Source organism: Papaver somniferum, unplaced genomic scaffold (assembly GCF_003573695.1).
Source record: "Papaver somniferum cultivar HN1 unplaced genomic scaffold, ASM357369v1 unplaced-scaffold_125, whole genome shotgun sequence".
NCBI lineage: Eukaryota > Viridiplantae > Streptophyta > Magnoliopsida > Ranunculales > Papaveraceae > Papaver > Papaver somniferum.
Genome location: NW_020621603.1, coordinates 12,089,038 through 12,109,230, shown reverse-complemented (window position 1 = coordinate 12,109,230; position 20,193 = coordinate 12,089,038). Strand labels below are relative to the sequence as shown.

The following is a 20,193-nucleotide window of genomic DNA, read 5'->3' as shown; positions in this document are numbered from 1 at the left end:
AGACGTAAGGAGCGCAACTGTACCTTGAATCAGTGTGATATTGATTAGGGTTCAACTACAGTCCAGACCGAAGTTAGTTTGTAGTAGGCTAGTGTCTGTAGCGGCTTAATACAGTGTGGTGTTCAATCTGGACTAGGTCCCGGGGGTTTTCTGCATATGCGGTTTCCTCGTTAACAAAACTTCTGGTGTCTGTGTTATTTCTATTCCGCATTATATTTTGTTATATAATTGAAATATCACAGGTTGTGTGTTGAGATCAATCAATTAGAATATCCAACCTTTGGTTGTTGATTTAAATTGATTGACACTTGGATATTGGTCTTTGATACCATACAATTTATCTCTCTAGTATTTGATAAAGACTCGCAGATTTCTATTTGCTTGAGTATAAATCAAATTGAGAGATCGAGATATTAACTCTTTGATATACTTTTATCTAGATTGAGTCTGACTGTCTAGTTTATTCTCTAGAAAGTATATTGGAGTTAGTCCATACAGATTGCTAATCGAAATATTGGGTGAGGTTGTTAGACCCCCACTTTTTCACAACCTAAGTATAACCAATATATATGATGTTAACTTTAGTAAGCAATTCAAGCAATGAGTTTTGATATTTAAACTCGACATACCAATGCATGTTAAGGTTAACCAAGCTACGTTCTAACATGAAGAATTGAGGTTTTATTTATTTCCATATTTTTTTAATACTTTAAGTAGTCAACATGTATAATTAAATTTGTCGGGTGACACCTAAAATGATTGCGCTTTTAAAAATCCGAGGTGGTTTGTGTATATTTAATTACAGGATACCATCCCACTAAAGTTTAGATGTGGTTGGTATAAGAGTTGGGGATAATCATCCTAACATCCAGGCAATGCTTGTATATAACCCTGAAGAAAACCTTGACTTTCCCCCCCTTTTTTGAACCCTGAAAAAGTTGATATACATGATATCCAAGTACAAATGGAATTCAATCGACCCTCTGCAAAATAATGAGGTTGTATTAGGGAAGTTAGTGTTTGTAATACGATCCCTAAGATGATGAAGTTATTATTTTTCAATTATCTACACATCCAAGTCAATAAATTTTGACGAGGATAGTGATGTAATCTTAGATTGTGAAGATAAGAAACTATTAAAGGAACATAGAATGATGTACGTGAAGAGATCAACCTCCCCGGTCAAATTTAATTAGCTCATATTGAACAGCTAAATTTAAAGAGTTTGTTTAAGAAACTCGTAACATAGATTGCAACTATAAGTTGGCTGGAGAGACTGGTGTTATTGAGAAGGTCTAAGTTGGCTATTCTGAATTATAAGAATTAGCAATTTAGTAGAACTATGCCATGATGCAACCAAAGAACACCAAAAAGAAGTAATAAAACTGATGTAAGGATAATAGATATAAACTGATCAGTTGTCCGCCAAGAAAAATTATTTTTAGTTTTTTCACTTCACAATTATAAATAAAAATATTGTAATAAGAACAAGTTCGATCTACAAGGGGATAAAAGTTGTAAAGTGTATTTCAAAACTTATGTAAATAGGGGGATTTTGTTGTTTAAAGTAATTTAAACTAAAACTCAAGATGTAAATGTTTAAGAAAATATCATAGGAGAAAACTGGTTAAGGAATTCACCGTCCATCACTGCGCATGTTACTCAATCAAGTATCAATATTATAGATCACTCTCTTATATTAATTACCAATAACCTTAAGGTATCAGTGTAATACTTCGTTACGCCTCCTAATATCAACACATACTGCAATCGCTAATACATGAATGATACGCATGATCTGTATACATTTGTGACTATTATTGTAGAGGAAAAATTTAGAATAATAATAGACGAAAACTAGAAAACATAAAACACCATAAAACCAGATTCGAAGAAATTATCTTCTCTAGATTATGAACAAGAAAACTATTACAATTCGCCCTTTGTTAAGCTCACAATCTCTCTAAACAGTGGATAACCTTCAATTGTTTGCTTAGATTGTTTTGAAAATAACATAAGTGTTTGCCTACAAACTTTCTCTAGGTCTATGTGTGTTTAGCCATAAGCCAAACCTCTCCATTTATATCCTTTCATCGTACTCAGCCAACAAGGACTTGTGTACTATTTCTTAAACTAAGATTATTGCCCAAATCAGTACTCTTTCCTAACTAGGAATTCTTCATAAACAGGGATTACTTCCTAATCTATGATTTTACCCTCAACTTAGCTTGGGGTTTGCTAAGTTCCTTAAAGGAGTAGGGATACATCTGTATTAATGAATTATTCTCCACCAAATAACCGAATGCTCATTGCTAGGTTATTCAACCTAAGGAATCATTAAGGTATGTGAGACGTGTTATTCATAGGAAATACAAACACAATCATGGAATATTCAACCTAGGCCAAGTTTTACTTGTGACTTCCTTCACGATTCACGCCGCTAGTAATCACAAATTACTGCTAGTTATTAGGATTCTTGATAGAACTACCTAAGACTCCTAATTACTATAAACAAGTTATAAAAAATATTTAACTCGTGACTTAAACATACGAAATAATTGATCATATTAAATGAACACAATCAAATAATTGTTATGTATAGTAAAACCTAAATGATATAGAAGAGAGTGATTAATGGAACTAATGAATCAATTGAATAACATGCTCATGACTTCAATTTACATCCTTAACCAAGATCAAGGTTTAGTTCATCATGGATTTCTCAAAATCCATTAAAAATATAAGATAAATCAAATAAGAAAACCCTGGAAATCGTGATGATCAACCGCAACTCCAAACCCTTGCTTTTTGTAATGCTTTCCCGGGAAAAAGTATGATAAAGTTATGATGAAATATTAAAAGTTCCCGTGCATCTCCACTCAAAAGTGGTTTCCAAAAGTCGCAATTTCCAAAAGCAAGTCATGTCCAAAGCTGGAAACGTGAAAAGAATGGTTAAACAACCAACGTGCTCATGTTTAAAGGCTGTGAAAGTCCAGTCCATTCTTTTCAATGTCTTGCCAGTTATGAAGGAATGATAAGCAATCTCTTTATTTGATCTTGTTCAACTATCAGTTCTATAGAACTGACTACGGAATACAATCCTCAGACACAAACCTCTTAGAGGAATAATTTTTCTTCTGAATTTTGTAACTCACGGTCATTACCCTCAAACTCTCATATGTCGAAGAAAATATTTTTCTTATGATATTCTTAAACTTGTTATAGTCTACACTTCCACTTCCACCTTCACGGAAATTACTTTCTTAGAAATTTTCTTCAACCCAAGCTCTCTTACTCGAACCCAATTCTAAATTTTAGACTCCGACCAGCTTGAACCCAACGACAACAACTCCCACGATTTCCTTCTTAGTTTCCATCCCGGGCATCTCTATCTCCATCAACAACCACAGTTAATGTGTCATGATCTTCTCGATCTTCACGATAACTTCCCATCGTAGCAATCAATATCTCAGCGCATAGATTTTATGTAAACAAGTCTAAGGTCATCATTTTAAACCGAGGTAAAAAGAATCATATATAAAATATAAATATAACAGACTCCTTGATTTAAAGTTCCCGAGTTAACTTAATACTTAATTATTCCACCTTCAGATGTAAGTGGATGAATGATCGATATTACTTCCCTTGCTTTTTAATATGTCATCTCGATTATCAACCATCCACTTGCCTGATGTTGAACAATTAAGTATAATATTATCCACTCCCAACGAATTTATAAAAAAAATCATGAATAACTATGAAGAAGATTATGCTTTTCTAAGTGGATTAAGGGAGAGAACATAAAAAATATGGCCTAATATGTTACAGTTCCTGAAAATAATAGGTTTGTGACACTGTGTAATGCATATAGGACTCCTCTTTATAAGGATTTGTCAAGTGCATGCAGACCTAAGACTATATGGATGTCATTTAAAAGATAAATACGGTGGTACATTTGTGGTACGTTTTGTTGGTAATCACTTCTACTGATCCCATCAATAAATTATGTTAAAAGAATGACTCTGTGAATCCAAACAAACATTTATATGCCAAGCTTGGAAATTGTCATCGTGTAGATGACAAAATAACTAAATTATGCTAGTTTACTTCTTAGATTGTAGGTTTTAGAGTCTTAATTAAAAAACCTTTCGTCGCCATTGATTGCAAAAATTGAAGATTGTATATTTTGGAAGATAACTCAGAAGAACTATATTCACCAAAACATGCCAAAAAGTTACTTGAAATGAAGCTACACATTTTAGGAAAATTAAATGATTTCATGATCATAAGCTTAGAAAGGTATAACATTTTTTTTTAAACAAGGAACCTTTTCATTAATGGGATTTCAAGGTTACAATGAGTTTAAGATCGAAAATAAGAGAATATAAAGTAACAAGAACATACAGTAAAAGTACAATACCAAGAATCCGACAAGAGAAAGAGAAGAATTACCGGAGTAAGACAAATACAAGTATGGATAAGATCCGATTAAATCGGAAGAAGGATGGTTTTTCTCGGAATTAACTTCCAACCATTTAGTTTGTTTTTTTTCTTTAGAAAAAAATGCTCCCAAAGTAGGAGTGATTTGCTCAAATCTCTTGTACCTAATGATGAAGCTTCCGTCGTCAAAAAGACCACCGATGAAGATTTCATCGCCGGATAAGTTGATGATGAAGATTTCGATGAAGAGTTCATCGGAGACAACAAAGATGGAGAAAGGTATAACATGATATACATTAAAGAATTAACGAATGTGCAACTCCAATATGCATCGTTACATAATAAAACAATTATCAAATATACAAGTCCAGCAACAGTTCCAAAACAACAAAGATGTTGGTTTCAAAATCCTAAGTCTATCACGGTTGCTAAAGGCTGTTACCAATTCTACTAGGGGCGGGTACCAATCCAGGATCCAACGACTGAGATTACTTTGTCTTATATGGATTGGTACCAACCCCTAGCAGAAGCGGTATCAGCCTTTAGCAATCATGAAGTCTATGACTTTCAAAACTAAGTCTATAATTATCAAAAGGGAAAATTAGGGGGAGACCCAAAAAAAATAATATTTTCATTGTCAGGCCCACAATTAATTTTGGGTACTGTGACACCCATAATTATTTCCGTGACACCCATAATTATCCAAAATTAGTAAAATTTGTCTTCATGACGATTTATGCATCTGCATTACGTGTTATGCGGCTCAGATTAAGATGTGGTCGGGCCACATACATCTTGTATGTGGCCCATCTTAATATTTTGACACATACTCATATTAAAAACCTGCCCCCTCTAAATCCACGTAACTGCTTTCCGTTTTTGAGAAAAAGTAGGTAGTTAAGACAAAAAGATAGGTAATAAAACTATTTTGGAGAAAAAAATCTAGGTGTCATTACATAAAGATGGGCCACATACTTGAAGTATGTGGCCCGATCACATCGTAGCCGCACCGGTGTTATGCATACTGTTTTTTCAGGGATAACTCGTTACGCATCCTAATTTTTCAGGGGTATAATTGGCAACACAACTTGGATATAACATATCTAAAAATCCGCGCCTTGGAATTTTACAAATTTCATATCGTTGGAAATATTTTAAAGAGAGCTATGCAAAGAGTACAAACAACAATATCAAAATTTTGTTTTTCACGAAAAAATCGGAGGTGATCATCGTTTTAGGGAAAAATTTCGAAAACTGACTGCATATTCATTATGCAGCCTCCAAAAAATATGCATAACACATTATGCAGATGCATAACGAATTATGCAACAATTTTTTCGACTGCATAACAAGTTATGTATCTGCATAACAAAGTTATGCATCTATAACAAGTTATGTAACCATTGTTTTGGTTGATTTTAGTTCGCACAGAAAAAATTGATGCATAATGCGTTATGCAACCATATTTAAATGATGCATATCAGGTTATGCATCTATTTTCTTGATGCATAAAAGATTGTGCAACAATTTTCTTGATGCATAATGCATTATGCAGTCATATTTTCGGATGCATAACAGGTTATGCATCCACTTTCATGATTGCATACCATGATGTAGATATTATTGTAGGTGCATAACAAGTTATGCAACAACAACGTCTGATAACAATTCTTCAATTCCATCTTCTGTAAGCCTTGCCAGTACAAACTACTTCAGCCAACACACACCCTTTGTAAACATCCACCGCCATCAATTGGCCCTTCAGACCCTTCTCAACACCATTCAATTGAATCACTACAACTTCAACCAATAAACAACAACAACTTTTTTTAGCAGCATCTTTCATCTCAAACATCACTGGTTCATAAGTCAGCTCTATCTGATCTCCACCCGAATCTCTCAGCTCCTCCGACGGAAACAGCTTCAGTCACCAACTCTGTGTCCCTATCTCGATCATTGCCATAAAACCCATCTTCCATGGTCGATTCCATATCAAACCCCAGCTTCTGTTGCAGTCATTCATAACCACAAACCCATTCATTCCTGCTACTGTCATATCGCCATGAACTCAGCACCACTGACTTCTTCCATCATCAATTCCATCAAATCCCTCTTCAATCTTTACTGCCTTCACGAATTGATACAAACCCGTTATTCCTTATTGTACGTAACATCATTATTCTCTCAAAATCACAAAACCAAAACCTAATTTCTTCGACCAACATAACCACAACAAACCCTTTCCTCATCTCTGTGAGTCAATTACTCAATCTCACAGTAAACCCTAACCAGATTTAATTGTCGTAGCATCATCGTCTCCATCTCAGATTCATCTATGAATTTCATCCTCTCTGTGTTCTCGATTTGGACAACAGACAATTTTACTTTTCTTCTCTCAGCAGCATGTGTAACAAGATTTAAGGAAAACCTAGAGAATTTTTTGTTGATTCGTAAGAAATCGAACTCTCAGCTCCTCCGACGGAGAAAATCAAATGATTGAAGACTAAAAAAAGAAACAAACACAAATATAAGCGAAAGCATAATTTCAGAAAATATGTCGATGGTAGAAATCTGAAAAATGGGTGTGATCGTAGTTTTCACTTACCAAAAATATGCAATGAAAACCAGCTTTAGAAACATGATTTTCGTTGTTATATCTCTCCATTTATTGGTAGCATACCAGCGGGCCTAGCCTGGACTAACTATCATCTCCAAGCCCAAAAAGCGCTTAAAGGGCGGTAATATCGTCGCGTCAGGGTTTTAGGATTTGGGATTTTAGGACCGACTCCGTTTCCGCCAAATGCTCCTTTTATAAATATTTTTCGAACACATAAATCATTTTCCATTTCTCTCCCGAGAGACATAAGCGAGGACAAAAGAGAGAGAAGAGATTGAAAAGTTTCTGAGAAATTCTTCGTAGCCATGACGGATGGTCCTCTTTACAATAACATTCTTCTTGGTGGTCGTGGCGGCACCGTAAGAAACCCTAATTTCTTCTTCTTCCATTTTTGATTATTCGTTTGATTTTTATTTCATTTCGTTTGATAACCCTAATTTTTTTATAGAACCCTAAATTGTTTTTGGAAACCTTAGTTACAGACTTTTGATTACGTTATGTTGCTTAGACTTTTGGTACCGATATTCTGGTAGAAGTTTTAAGGATTTGAGTTATTTTTTAGCCTTTGTTTTTAGGTTTTTGTTTGTTTCTTCAGGAGGTTAGGGTTAGGGATATGTTGTGTTGCTTACTTTATAACCTTTACCAACTGAAGATTTTGTATGTTTTGGTAATATTGTTGAAGGCACCAAAACATTTTTTTTTTGAAAGGTAAGGTTAGAGATCAGTTTATCAATGAAATTGAGTCGGTTATTAAAATTAGATTTGCTTAGTTTTTTGTTTTTTCTAAATGTGAAGTTTATATTCTAAAGGTGCATGTTCTGATCCGGAGGTATCCATTTTTTGATTGTCTGTCTGTCCGTCGTTTCTTTTCCCTTTCTCAATAGAGAGGAAAAATACTTAAGTCTTCTGAAGATCAAATGGTTGTGGTGCAAGTTCTAAGAGTTCCGATTTGGTGTTTGTCTCCAATATAGTAGTTGCTATGTGGTTTTAAAGATTTAGGATTCCTTTGTGTTTTGAAAGTTTCAGTTTCAGATTCTAATCGTGTTAGCTCAGTTTGTTTTTGACTTTTGTGTTGCTAAAAGCAATGTGTTAGATTATATATACCTGGGAATAATTTCCATTTCAGTGCCCGTATATAAAGTTCATGGGAAGCTTAACATTTCATCTATCTGTGTTGGGAACTGCAGAACTCTGGGCAGCTGAGGGTTCATCCAGGGGGTATTGCATGGAAGAAGCAGGGTGGTGGAAAAGTGGTTGAAGTCGACAAAGTTGACGTTGTTGGTGTAACATGGATGAAAATTCCTAGGACATATCAGCTTGGTATTCGAACAAAGGATGGTGTGTTCTACAAGTTCACAGGTTTCCGTGATCAGGTGCTATTCACCTCTCCCTCTTATAAGGCTCCTTTTTTCCTGTTTCTTTGATAAGATGTGTCATTAGTAGGAAAACTAATTACGGAAACATGTTACATGGTAACCTTAAGATGAACCAACAACTCTCCTAAATATATCTTAGGGTAGCAATCTCGAAAAGTAATTTATTTTCTCAAGCTCTAATACTCAGAGTCAGAGGGTGTGCTTATGGTTAAAGAACTTGAAGCAGATAATTAGTGTTGTGGGTGATAGTTGAGAAGTTTATTTTGTACTAAAGTTTCATCATGAAAAGTTTATAACTGGATTTTCCTCAGTATCAATTCGTTATTTATTCAATCAATATAATTATATTCTTCCCTTTATTAAACTTTCTGGAGCAAATCCTGTAAGCTACCAGGAGTCTTGTGCCAAGGTTCTTTTTGGCCAATTGTGGAGCAAAATGTTTTCTGTTTTCATTTGTTTCTGATTTGTTTTGGGTATTTTTTCGTTTATGTAGGATGTAAGTAGCTTGACAACATATATTCAAACCAATATTGGAGTAACACCAGCAGAAAAACAGCTTTCCGTAAGTGGAAGGAATTGGGGAGAAGTCGATCTAAATGGTGCGTAATCTTTTGTTAATGATTTAACGAGCGACCGTCTTTCCTGTTAACATTTTTCTTTTCAGTCTCATATTCGTTTATCATTTCTGTGCCAATGTGTTTTTCCTGGAGTGTTTTGTAAAATGGGATTTATACATTTCAGTATTTGTAGGATATTGTTTATAACTTCTGTCAATCCTAGCAAGTCTTATTAATATTGCACTCTGAATTTCTCATTGGACTATTGTGTCATTTATTCGGGTTGTGTGCCATTTTGGTTGCACACTTGAATCTTTCTTTTTATTCATGTTTTCAAAATTAACTTAATTGATGTCTTTTCTGTTTGATGTACTTGTTCTGTGCAGGGAATATGCTAACTTTCGTGGTAGGTTCGAAGCATGGTTTTGAAGTATCGTTAGCAGATGTCTCACAGACACAGATGCAAGGAAAAAATGACGTTGTCTTGGAATTTCATGTGGATGACACCACTGGTGCTAATGAGGTAGTATATTCCTTCTGAAAATTTAGCTGTCTGAAGCAGTAGTATATCCATTGATGATGATTAGCTACTTCTTAGTCGATCCTGTAGCTTTCTGTTTTCTACCTTCAGTTTAATACTTGGATTGTTCAGTATCGGCTGAATGTTCAGATTGGTTCTTTGTTATTTTGGTCCTCTCTTGTAAATTTATTTAACCATGACTAATATTGGTCCTGAAGCAGTAGCATATCAGATTAGCCATTTCTTAGTTGAGTTATGTAGCTTTCTGTTTTCAACCTTCCGGTTTATATTTGGATTGTTCCGTGTCGGCTGATTGTTAAGTTCGGTTATTTCTTATTTGGGTTATCTCTTGTAAATTTTGCTAGCCATGACCAATATTTGTAATCTGTAAGGTCCTAGCTGTATTTGGATCGTGTTTCATTAAGTTCCGTTACTTGATTGGATTATGAGAGCAATCTCCTCGAGTGATTTCTTAACTCTGCACATCTTCATTAGCTTTGGAAGGGATATAATGTGATCTATTAGTTCTGGTAGGGATGCAAGATGTTATATTCAAATGGTAGTTATAAGTTTTGGAGTAGGTATTGGCTATGTGTTTCAACTTTCAATGGCACGGTAAACGTGAGTCCACATTATAATAGGAATATGACTTGTACATGCTACTTTACGGCACCGTATGGTTCCATTTTTGTTTGTAGAATGTTCAAAATAAGTTGAGCTCAAGTAGTTGTCCGAGATCTCTAATATTTCTCCATCTAGACATGTCTTTTTGAGTTTTTTCTATTTTTGTGTTTTATTAGGGAATTGAAGTGTCTTTTAGAGTTGGACTAGTACAACGAATTTGTCATCCTGCGAAATTGATTTTGCATGGTCCTTATTGATTTTTTAAACTTGCTTCGTTCTCTTTGAAGCTAAAATATTTTGATCTGTGAAACACTAAAGCTATGCTAGGTGAATGTCTATTTGGTTGCTTTTTGGAGCTGTTCCTTGGTGCTAGGTGAATGTCTGTCTGTCATCCTGCGGAATTGATTTTCCGTGGATTGACCCTGTGGAGGTTCCTTATTGACTTTCTAAACTTGTATCGTTCTCTTTGAAGCTAAAATCTTTTGATCTGTGAAACACTAGATCTATGCTAGGTGAATGTCTACTTGGTTGCTTTTTGGAGCTGTTCTTAGGTGCTCAGGAAACAGCACGAAAAAACTCTATGCCTATGGATAAAAAGAGCAACAACTGTTTGTTTACAATAGACCTTTGCACACACATGCCATATTGCGTGGCTTTCTTGTTTTTTGTTTTCCTAAGGGTCAAGCGACCTCAAATCGAGTCAGTAAAAAATCATGCTTATGTTATGATTTAATTTCTTTTTTCATGTTACTGATTCTTTCTCGTGTAATTTTATAGAAAGATTCGTTGGTGGAAATGAGTTTTCACATACCTAATTCCAATACACAATATGTTGGTGATGAAAATCGTCCTCCGGCACAGGTGAGTCACCCTCCGATAATGTGTTGGTGGACATTTTATTGTGCTCCTTTATATGTTAACTAAATCTTTACCACAAGGTTTTCCGTGACAAAATTATGTCAATGGCGGATGTTGGTCCATCGGGCGAAGAAGCTGTTGTCACGTTTGAGGGGATTGCCATCCTTACGCCTAGGTATATCTATTGAATATTGACGCATATCTTTACGTCTTTTCTGCTTCAGTCTTCTTTTAAATAGCTTTAAATGTACTGCCTTCTATAGGTAATCTAACAACTGTATATGCATTGTTCAGGGGTAGATACAGTGTTGAACTGCACGCATCATTTTTACGGCTCCAGGGACAGGCCAATGATTTTAAAATTCAATATAGCAGTGTTATGCGCTTGTTTCTTTTACCCAAGGTTTGTCTAGTCTTAGAAATCAGCACGAGTAACTACATCCGTCTTCCTATTATTCTTTTGATTCTCTCTTCTTAGATGCTGTATTATTTTGATGTTTAAAAATCAATCATGAACGTTTTGCTGTTTGCAGTCCAATCAACCACATACTTTCGTTGTTGTTACTCTAGACCCGCCAATCCGAAAAGGGCAAACCTTGTACCCACATATCGTATTACAGGTATTGTTTTTAATCTTAGGATTGCAAGTTGCTGTCGCCAATAGTTTTTGGTTAAAGTTGCTTTCGTCTATTGTCTGTTACAGTTTGAAACAGAATTTGTGGTTGAAAGTACCTTGTCACTAAGTGAGGATGTTTTGAATACCAAGTATAAGGGCAAGTTAGAACCATCATACAAGGTATGTAGTTACTGTCGTATTCATTTGCCTTACGGATATGCGATAATTATAGCATATGGTTCTATATGCCTCTACAACCTTTTCTTGAGCTGTCTCACAGTCACATTAAAATCAGTTGTTTGACTTCATGTTTAACAAATAATCAGGGGCTTATTCATGAAGTTTTCACTTCCATCTTGCGTGGTTTATGTGGCGCCAAAATTACTAGGCCAGGAAAGTTCCGTAGTTGTCAAGATGGATATGCGGTGAAGTCTTCTTTGAAAGCTGAAGACGGTGTATTGTATCCTCTCGAGAAGGGTTTCTTCTTTTTACCTAAACCTCCTACGCTCATTCTCCATGATGAGGTATAATCCCACAACATTTGGTATAAAATATCACCCTGCAAAGATTGATTTGCTTGACCAGTATTCTCTTGATTTACGAGTGATTTGGTCTCTTTCATCTGTTTGCTAGATTGAATTTGTGGAGTTTGAGAGGCATGCGGCTGCAGGCACAAATATGCACTACTTTGATCTTCTTGTCAAATTAAAAAGCGAGCAAGAACATCTCTTTCGAAATATTCAAAGAAATGAATATCATAATCTCTTTGACTTCATTAGGTGGGTCATGTTACACTTCCTTACTGAACGACAAGTATCAGAAGTTACTTAATCGGATTATTTTGTTTGTGTTTATGCAGCGGCAAGGGTTTGAAAATCATGAACCTTGGGGATGGCCCAACTGCAAAAATGGGAGAACCTGATGTGCCTGATGACGATGCTCTTGATCCCCATCTTGAGCGGATTAAAAATGCTGTTGAAGAGAGTGATGAAGAGGTATTATAAATTAACTAGATTGCATATTCAGTGCACTGCATTTGTTGAATTTGTGAAAAGATCAAAGGAAAATGAATATTTTTAACATGTTAAGAAAAAATGGTAAAATAGAGCATAAATACAGGTATTAATCGAGATAAAATAGAATGTAGATAAGGTATTAATGGAATATGATACGGTGATTTACCCTGAATATTCAGGTTCATGTTATGCTTTGGGCTGCCTTTTCCTCTCTATTAGTTCACTCTAGGAAAAAAGATGAGTATGTGTGGAGATTGTGTTTTAAATAAGCTGCTCAATTGATTAAGAGAACATGCTCCCACTGGACCGTTAGTTTCTTTTATTTTGAATTAAAGGAGATGCTAGTATAATATGCTCGTTTCTTTCCTTGCTCTAAGATGATCTTATAAATATAAATACGCTGTTATGGAAATGGTTGCATGAGCCGCTCATTGAGACATCGAGTATTTGTTTCTTGTTATGTTGGATTTAGAAGAGAGTTTAGAGTAGGTTAATACCATTCTTAGGTAGGGAAAACTTATAAATCTCAGATAAACTCGCAAGAAAAAATGGTTCAGAGCATAGTTTTTGTTTAACTGCAACTGCTACTATTCACTCCCTAGTTTCTTTAGGGAGTAAAAGAAAGGAAATTCGAGTTTCATTCTCGATCATGATCTAGTTATTCGCAGTTGGGGGCAATTGTTTTTCTTTGTGTTTTGTTGGAAAGTATGGAACTGGCATATCTCCGAGAAAGGATAGTGAATGTTTTATGACACGTAGATGCGGAAGCATATATCTTTAGTGACATGGGAGACGTGCAGCTTAATTGCATGCATCAGCTATTGAATTCATTTTGGTATTTCATGTACGTATAGTTTATGTTTACCCCCTAAAATATATAGCTTATGTATGTTCTTTAGATCATTAGTATATTTTTATTCAAGTTACAGAAATGCATGTGCCCTTGTTGTCGGGGTCTTTCTAGTATTATTTAAATGCTCTCATTTTTGGAATCTGACAATAATTTTTAATCTTCCGAATACTTCCTAAATCGCCTCTTTAGTGGTGAGATTTATACCCGTTAGGCTCGTGCAGCATTGAACTCACAAGCCATAAGTGTTATATCAGTAACAGTATGTCCACTCTGGTGGCCGTAGTTGTTTCATTGAACATCTTAGATTTCTCGACTTCTCAATGTAAAGTTTCTTAACAGTTCTCTCACTGTGATAACTTTTTAGGATTCGGATTATTCCGTGAAAGGTGTTGAGGATGATGGTGGATCTCCTAGTGATGACTCAGGAGGGGAGGATTCTGATGCAAGTTTAAGCGGAGCAGAGAAAGAGGTTAAGGATATTTAGTTTCTCCATTAACTATTACAGTTAAAAAATACTGCGTAGGTAGTGTGTATACTGAACTGTAGGGTCTTAATGAAATCTTACTGTTTTGCCGTTGCAGAAGCCCACAAAGAAGGAATCTAAGAAAGAAGCTTCTACATCCAAGCCAGCGCCAGCAAGTAAGAGGAAACCAAAAGATGGAGATGAAGATGGTGGAAAAAAGAAGAAACCCAAGAAAAAGAAGGATCCAAACGCACCAAAGAAGGCTATGTCTGGTTTCATGTTTTTCTCACAAACTGAAAGAGAAGTAAGTTTTTTGTTTAACTTAACAAATAGTGGTTTGCTTCAGTTGAACTCAAACTTTTCACAGATTTCATGTGAATGCCTGTGGTGTGATATGGATTTTTAGTTAAAAAACTTGGATGGTGTTATTTGCTTGCGACGGTTTTTGGTATCCATCATTTGTTTGTTTTCCTCTTTCATTAGGTTCATATAATTTAGTCACTGTGCTATCATATTAGATTTATTAGTTGCCAAATTGTTACTCTAAGAACAGCACCGTGTTGACGTTTTTTTTCTTCTCCATCTCATATCTGTTTATTAATGCAGAACATAAAGAAAAATAACCCTGGAATATCATTTACTGATACGGCAAAGGCACTTGGAGAACAGTGGAAGAAAATGACAGGTACAATGCATTCATTCAAATGATCATTTATATCTATATCTTCAGGTTTCAATGGCTAAAATACTGACCTCGAAAAATTTGATAACTGGGGTGTTCCCTATTTTATTCTCACTTACTCTGTTTCTCTTTGCTGCCTAAAAATGAACAGCCGAGGAGAAAGAACCATTTGAAGCAAAGGCCAAGGCTGATCAGAAACGTTACAAGGATGCCATGGCTGGGTATAAGGGTGATGCTCCGACAACAGTTATTGATTCAGGGAATGAATCTAGTGAGTAGAGTTTCTTCATTAGTCCGTATCCCAGATCAGGGTACCCGGTAGATATTAGGCCAGTTCCATTTTCAGTGCAGTGTCCTTAAAAATATATGGGCTTGTATTTTGTTCTCAGCCCAGGTAGCAAGTTGGATGTTCTATTTTCAGTGGAGGCTTTTCCGCTCTATATAAATGTTGAGCTTTTAAGATTATCTTCACTTAATACTAATCAACTAGTGTAAATGTAAGTCTGAGGTAAGTAATCCCCTGAAAGAAGCAAGTGTTGAAGTCCAGTACAACAACAAAGCTTTTACCTTAAAAATCGGGGTCACTTTGAAGTTCTGGTACCTTACAAATCGGGGTCACTTTGAAGTTCTGGTGTTCTGCCTTATATGATTTGACAAGGACATCAGTAGCTTTTCATGAAACTGTTGACTATGTTGCCGCTGGTAAATACGAGTCGGCAAGTGTCCTTTGCTAATAGTAGTATTAGTATCTACTTGGAGGTTTGATAGATTGGTAATATATAAAAGTCGAGATCCACTGTGACATTTGTGGTGGATCGCAACTATGTGCGGATCAGAACCTGGCTGTCACCTTTTGTTTTCATCTGACAAATGTCCTGGTTTGGTGTTATTCGCTGTGCAGTGCTCGTTACCCCTCGTTACCCAGTAACCTTAAAACACCCCTTAGGACTGTGGTCCAGTCTAGTTGGTTTATCTAATGGTGTTGACCAACCGCTTAAAAGGCTTTGTGACCGTGAGTATCAATAGTCCTAAGAAGAAAAGAAATCTTTCCCAACAACAATAATTCAATCCAAAACCATTAGTTCAGAACAGGTCATGGGCACAATAGTAGTGCTCAATGCCTATTGTCGAGTAAGTTGGATTGTAGGGTTTGTACAGTCACAATTTTAGTACCTTCGTATGAAATTTTGTCCATACGTTTTATAGTTTGAAGTCTTTGGACAGGAATTTCCCACTTGTGTCATAATAAATGATGTTTAAGTAAGTTGTGTAGCATGATAATGATATGTTAATCCATTATCACCTTGTTATTTTGTTTTGCTTTATGCAAGTCTACTATTGTTTTCACTCTTGAATCTTGACCTAACAAATCATGAATAGTTAGCCAAAACAGGATAACTTTTGTTTGATTTTTTTATATAATAGAAGAAACCTACATGCTTTGGTTGGTTAACTGTCTTGTCTTATTAGTACCTAAACCACCAAAAATGGAGTCGATTAATGGTGTCCAAGAATTGTAAGTTGGCTTTAGAAAATGGGTTTCTCTGTAAGAGATGTTAGTAGCAGAAAGAAGAAGGAATATTTACTTGACAAAAGATTGTCTGAACTGAAGAAAGTTTTGAATGCCTTGAAACACAAAGAAAAATCTAATCTTAGACTCCAAGAACAAGGACAAAAAGAGGAGGTATTTTTCTTTCTTTCTATCTCTACTAATTTGGTTTGTTATTAATCTTTATTTATGTTTTCTATGTTGAATCTACTGAACGGTTACTCTATTAGTTGTCCATAGGACCATAGTGGTCAAATTTGGATTAACTTTTGATGGGGTAAATTTGATTTAGGTGAAGAAGAAGAAAAAAGGAAAACAAGAAGAGCCAGAAGAAAAATGGTCATCAATATTAGACATCAACTTAGAAGAAGAAGATCCTTACAAAGAATTAGAGGTTATAATACAGAAGACGGAACAACCGATATTCAAGTTACCTTCATCACTCAAAATGGGAAACGTGAAAGCTTATGAGCCACAAGTGGTGTCAATAGGTCCATACCATCATGGTAAACCACACTTGGTACCTATGGAAGTTCACAAGAAAAGAGCTCTGGTTCACTTTGTCAAGAGATCGTATGTTCCCCTGGCAACCTATGTCGGTGAACTAATGGAAGTTGTGGATGAACTTAAGTTGTCCTATGCGCAATTGGACCAAGAATGGATTGAGGATGACAATAAGTTCATTGAGCTCATGATTGTGGATGGATGTTTCCTCTTGGAATTCTTGGCTGTTGGAACAAAGGTTTCTATTGATGATTACGCTCGCAGTGACCCAATGTTTAGCTTTCATGGAAAAACTGTCAACTACGATTCTGCAATCAAAGACTTACTGACAGTGGAAAACCAACTGCCTTATCTTGTTCTTACCAAGTTGTTGTCCGTGGCACGCCCAAAAGAGGTGAGCAGAGGCATTTTACTTTGTCTATTAATACATTTTTTATGATACTATGATGGGGCTTGAAACATACAATATTTCTTTTTTTAAGATTTGATTCGTATAAATCTGCCTGAAATCACTTGACTCATCTAGATCTGATTCAATATATTTGTCTTTTGAGTCAGATCTGGCACTCAACCGACTCAATCGGAATCTCGGATCCATGTTAGGGGTTAGGTCGGAGTCAGGTCGGAATCAAATCCGACTCAAACTAAAAAAAACAAACAGTCTAACATACACTTGTCGAGTCAAGGACCGACTCAGACCCGGATGGCAAATGGGCAAAAAAAAAAAAAAAAAAAAAAACAGCCTGAGAGATGTCAGATATAGTTATGTTGAGAACTGCTAAATGATGCTCCTTAATGTGTTCACTTCCTTGTACTTTTAAATGCAGGATTCGCATGAAATTATATCTCATATGATGCTGTGCCACAATGAAGGTCCTCGGCGTCACATTCTGGATCGTTATGCTGAGAGGGTACTCGAGGCACCAGATTTGGAGATAGGAATGAAATTACCTACTGGGTACTCAGCATCCGAGCTCTATTACCAATTTGGAATCCGGTTCAAAAAGGTTAGTGGTTACAAGAGTATCAGATTTGACTACAAACAAGCAGTCCTCTTCCTTCCTCCGATCATGATTCACGACGACCACCAGAACCCATTTCTCAACATGAGAGCATTCGAGGTGTGGGTAAGCAAGGATTTGAAATTTCATTCTTTCATTTACCTTATCAAAACTCTTGTCAAGTCCGTTAAGGATGTTATGCTGCTTCGGTACCAGGGGATCATAGTTGGCCCGCTAGACCAAGAGGCTGTTCTTAGGTCGATTCAAGTCTTCACCAAAGACATAGGCATGTTCAACGTCGATTCCGAACCTATCGTAGCTCTCGAAGATATGAACGACTACTGCAAACAAGGAACCGTTATGGTTTGGAGAATGTACAGAATTTGGGCTGCAAATCTTTACGAGAATTACTTTAGCAATCCATGGACTGTTATCTCTTTAGTTGCAGCAGCTATTCTCATGGCACTCACCGTAACTCAGACCTACTACACAATCATTTCTTACAAGGCCAACAGGTAAAAACAGCTGAGAAGGGTATGCGCTCTAGCTTTACTTATTAATAGTGTTGGTCTTGAATCTTGATGTATGTATGAAACATGATCAGATTATTAACATGAAATTCAGAGTCACTACTCTAGGTTGAAGCGATGTACATGCGCAGCTTGATTGCGAAATGCGAGTGTATAAAGTATAAACAATTGCATTTCTCATGGGATATCAATTATGATGTCGACTGGTATATTTCAGGCTGCAAATTTCCTTGTTAATAGCATCTATCTACTTAGAAGTTTCGAGCTAGATATGGTTATTTTGATAGGTTTGTTTGCTGATGATGCATGTGGTGTCACTTGATTCTATGATTGGCTGCATGGCCCATGCTTTTCTTTTCCTTCATCATCTTCTGAAGTTACGGTTTATTGCTTTCTCTTCGTTTTAATGTTAAACTAATAGAGCAAGATGCACTCCATTTGAAAAATGAAATAGGAAGGAGGAACATGAACCTGTAAAACTTGTCCGTCATCCGGGGAATATGTACATCGCATAGTGCCTTTCCAAAGAGTTAAGCCTGCTTTTGCAACCCGGGCCTGTTTGTGTTCGAGCTTGGGATTTTTTTTGGAAAATTTGTTGGTTGGTCCTAGGCCCAATAAGTTAGTTATACTAGGGTCCAACCAGATTTTAGACTTATCACTAGGTCCATAATTATTTGAAACAAGCAAAATGACCACATTACCCTAGAGCTAAACATGTATGAAGAATGCAACACATTCTTACGGTTTTGTTTCCCGTACTAAAACCGCTGAAACGGTCAGAAGAACATATCTGCAACACTGTTTATACCAAATCGGGATTTTATTTTATCTGGAGGTCCAAATTTAATTAAAACATGGAAATGACCAAATTTGAGTACATATCTGCTACACTGTTTACAAATATGAGTACATATCTATTACACTGTTTACAAATTTGAGTATATATCTGCTACACTGATTACAAATTTGAGTACATATGTGCGACACTTCTTACAAAATTTTGAATACATATCTGCTACACCACTTACAAATCTGAGTATATATCTGCAGCACTGGTTACATATAAAGTACGTATCCATTTGACATATGAACCTGTAAATGTGAACAGAATATAACAATATTAAAACACAGCAAAGTTGGTGTGCACTAACGCATTCGGTTTGCTGATAAGATCAATTACATAGCTCAGACAACTCCCTCCTGGCAGTCTCAATTAATGTTTGCAAGAACTTGCTAGGTTCACAATTGTTAGGGTTTGTAAGAGAGGCATGAGTTAAGAAAGGAAGTTTTCTTAATGCTCTTCCACTTAATCCCTGAAATAACAAAGAATCCAAAATCATTTAAGTATTATTAGGTAATCAAATTTGGATTAGTTACTCATCATATGGATTTTAAGAATTATTTGTTGATCTCTGACCTCACAAATTTCTGAGGCTTCCAGCAATTGCTTAGCCAATTCAAGTGGACCCAGACTCTCGTGTATGCTGGGTGCATTCAGCTTCTCTCTTACACTTGCAAAACTTGGAAGAATGAGTGGTTCCTAGAACAACAGAAACATGGATAAGTGGACCTTTGGCAGACTGAACCGCAGTGTCGCTCCGAATAATCTAGAAATTCCGAAGTCACGCTTATCAACAATTAGGTGAATGAGGAAAAGGAAACATTACCTGTTGATCTGTCAAAATTTTAGTTCGAATCAGTTCCTGGATGCACGACCTTAGTATCTCATACCTTGCTTGAAGGGTTGGAGGCCCCACATAGGCCTTAATATCCGCCCTATCGACAAACGCAATATCTGGAATCTAAACCATAGACAGTCTATAGATTCCACCTTTAACAAAGATGCGTATAGAACACAGATTTCTATTCCAGATCTCGAAAAAACTGGCTGGGTCTCACGATAAAAGAATTCTTAAATTCTACATACGGGCAACTCCAGAAATTAAAGTCTTTCCTGGCAGGAAAAATGAAACTTTTGGCAGCATCT

At 36.0% G+C, this 20,193-nt stretch overlaps 2 protein-coding genes across 4 annotated transcripts; both read left to right on the top strand.

Annotated features, from left to right (window-relative positions):
* Positions 1-7,258: 7,258 nt before the first annotated feature.
* On the top strand, positions 7,259-15,174 carry LOC113331477 (FACT complex subunit SSRP1-like). Its single transcript, XM_026578188.1, has 16 exons — positions 7,259-7,416; positions 8,245-8,430; positions 8,927-9,032; positions 9,377-9,513; positions 10,912-10,995; positions 11,073-11,167; positions 11,287-11,395; positions 11,526-11,612; positions 11,696-11,788; positions 11,935-12,132; positions 12,242-12,387; positions 12,468-12,603; positions 13,842-13,946; positions 14,059-14,244; positions 14,547-14,625; positions 14,774-15,174. The coding sequence occupies exons 1-16, from the start codon at positions 7,363-7,365 to the stop codon at positions 14,899-14,901; spliced, it is 1,929 nt and encodes a 642-aa protein (XP_026433973.1). The 5' UTR covers positions 7,259-7,362; the 3' UTR covers positions 14,902-15,174.
* An 810-nt stretch (positions 15,175-15,984) lies between these two features.
* LOC113331458 (UPF0481 protein At3g47200-like) lies at positions 15,985-18,565 on the top strand. Of its 3 annotated transcripts, none has more exons than XM_026578169.1 (4): positions 15,988-16,306; positions 16,464-17,069; positions 17,503-17,802; positions 17,893-18,565. In XM_026578169.1, exons 1-4 carry the CDS (start codon positions 16,157-16,159, stop codon positions 18,193-18,195), a joined length of 1,359 nt encoding a protein of 452 aa, XP_026433954.1. In that variant the 5' UTR covers positions 15,988-16,156; the 3' UTR covers positions 18,196-18,565. The 3 variants fall into 3 exon arrangements, with proteins under 3 accessions (XP_026433953.1, XP_026433954.1, XP_026433955.1); XM_026578170.1 differs by having other exon boundaries at positions 15,990-16,306; positions 17,503-17,796; positions 17,893-18,474; XM_026578168.1 differs by having other exon boundaries at positions 15,985-16,306; positions 17,503-18,565.
* Positions 18,566-20,193: the final 1,628 nt, after the last annotated feature.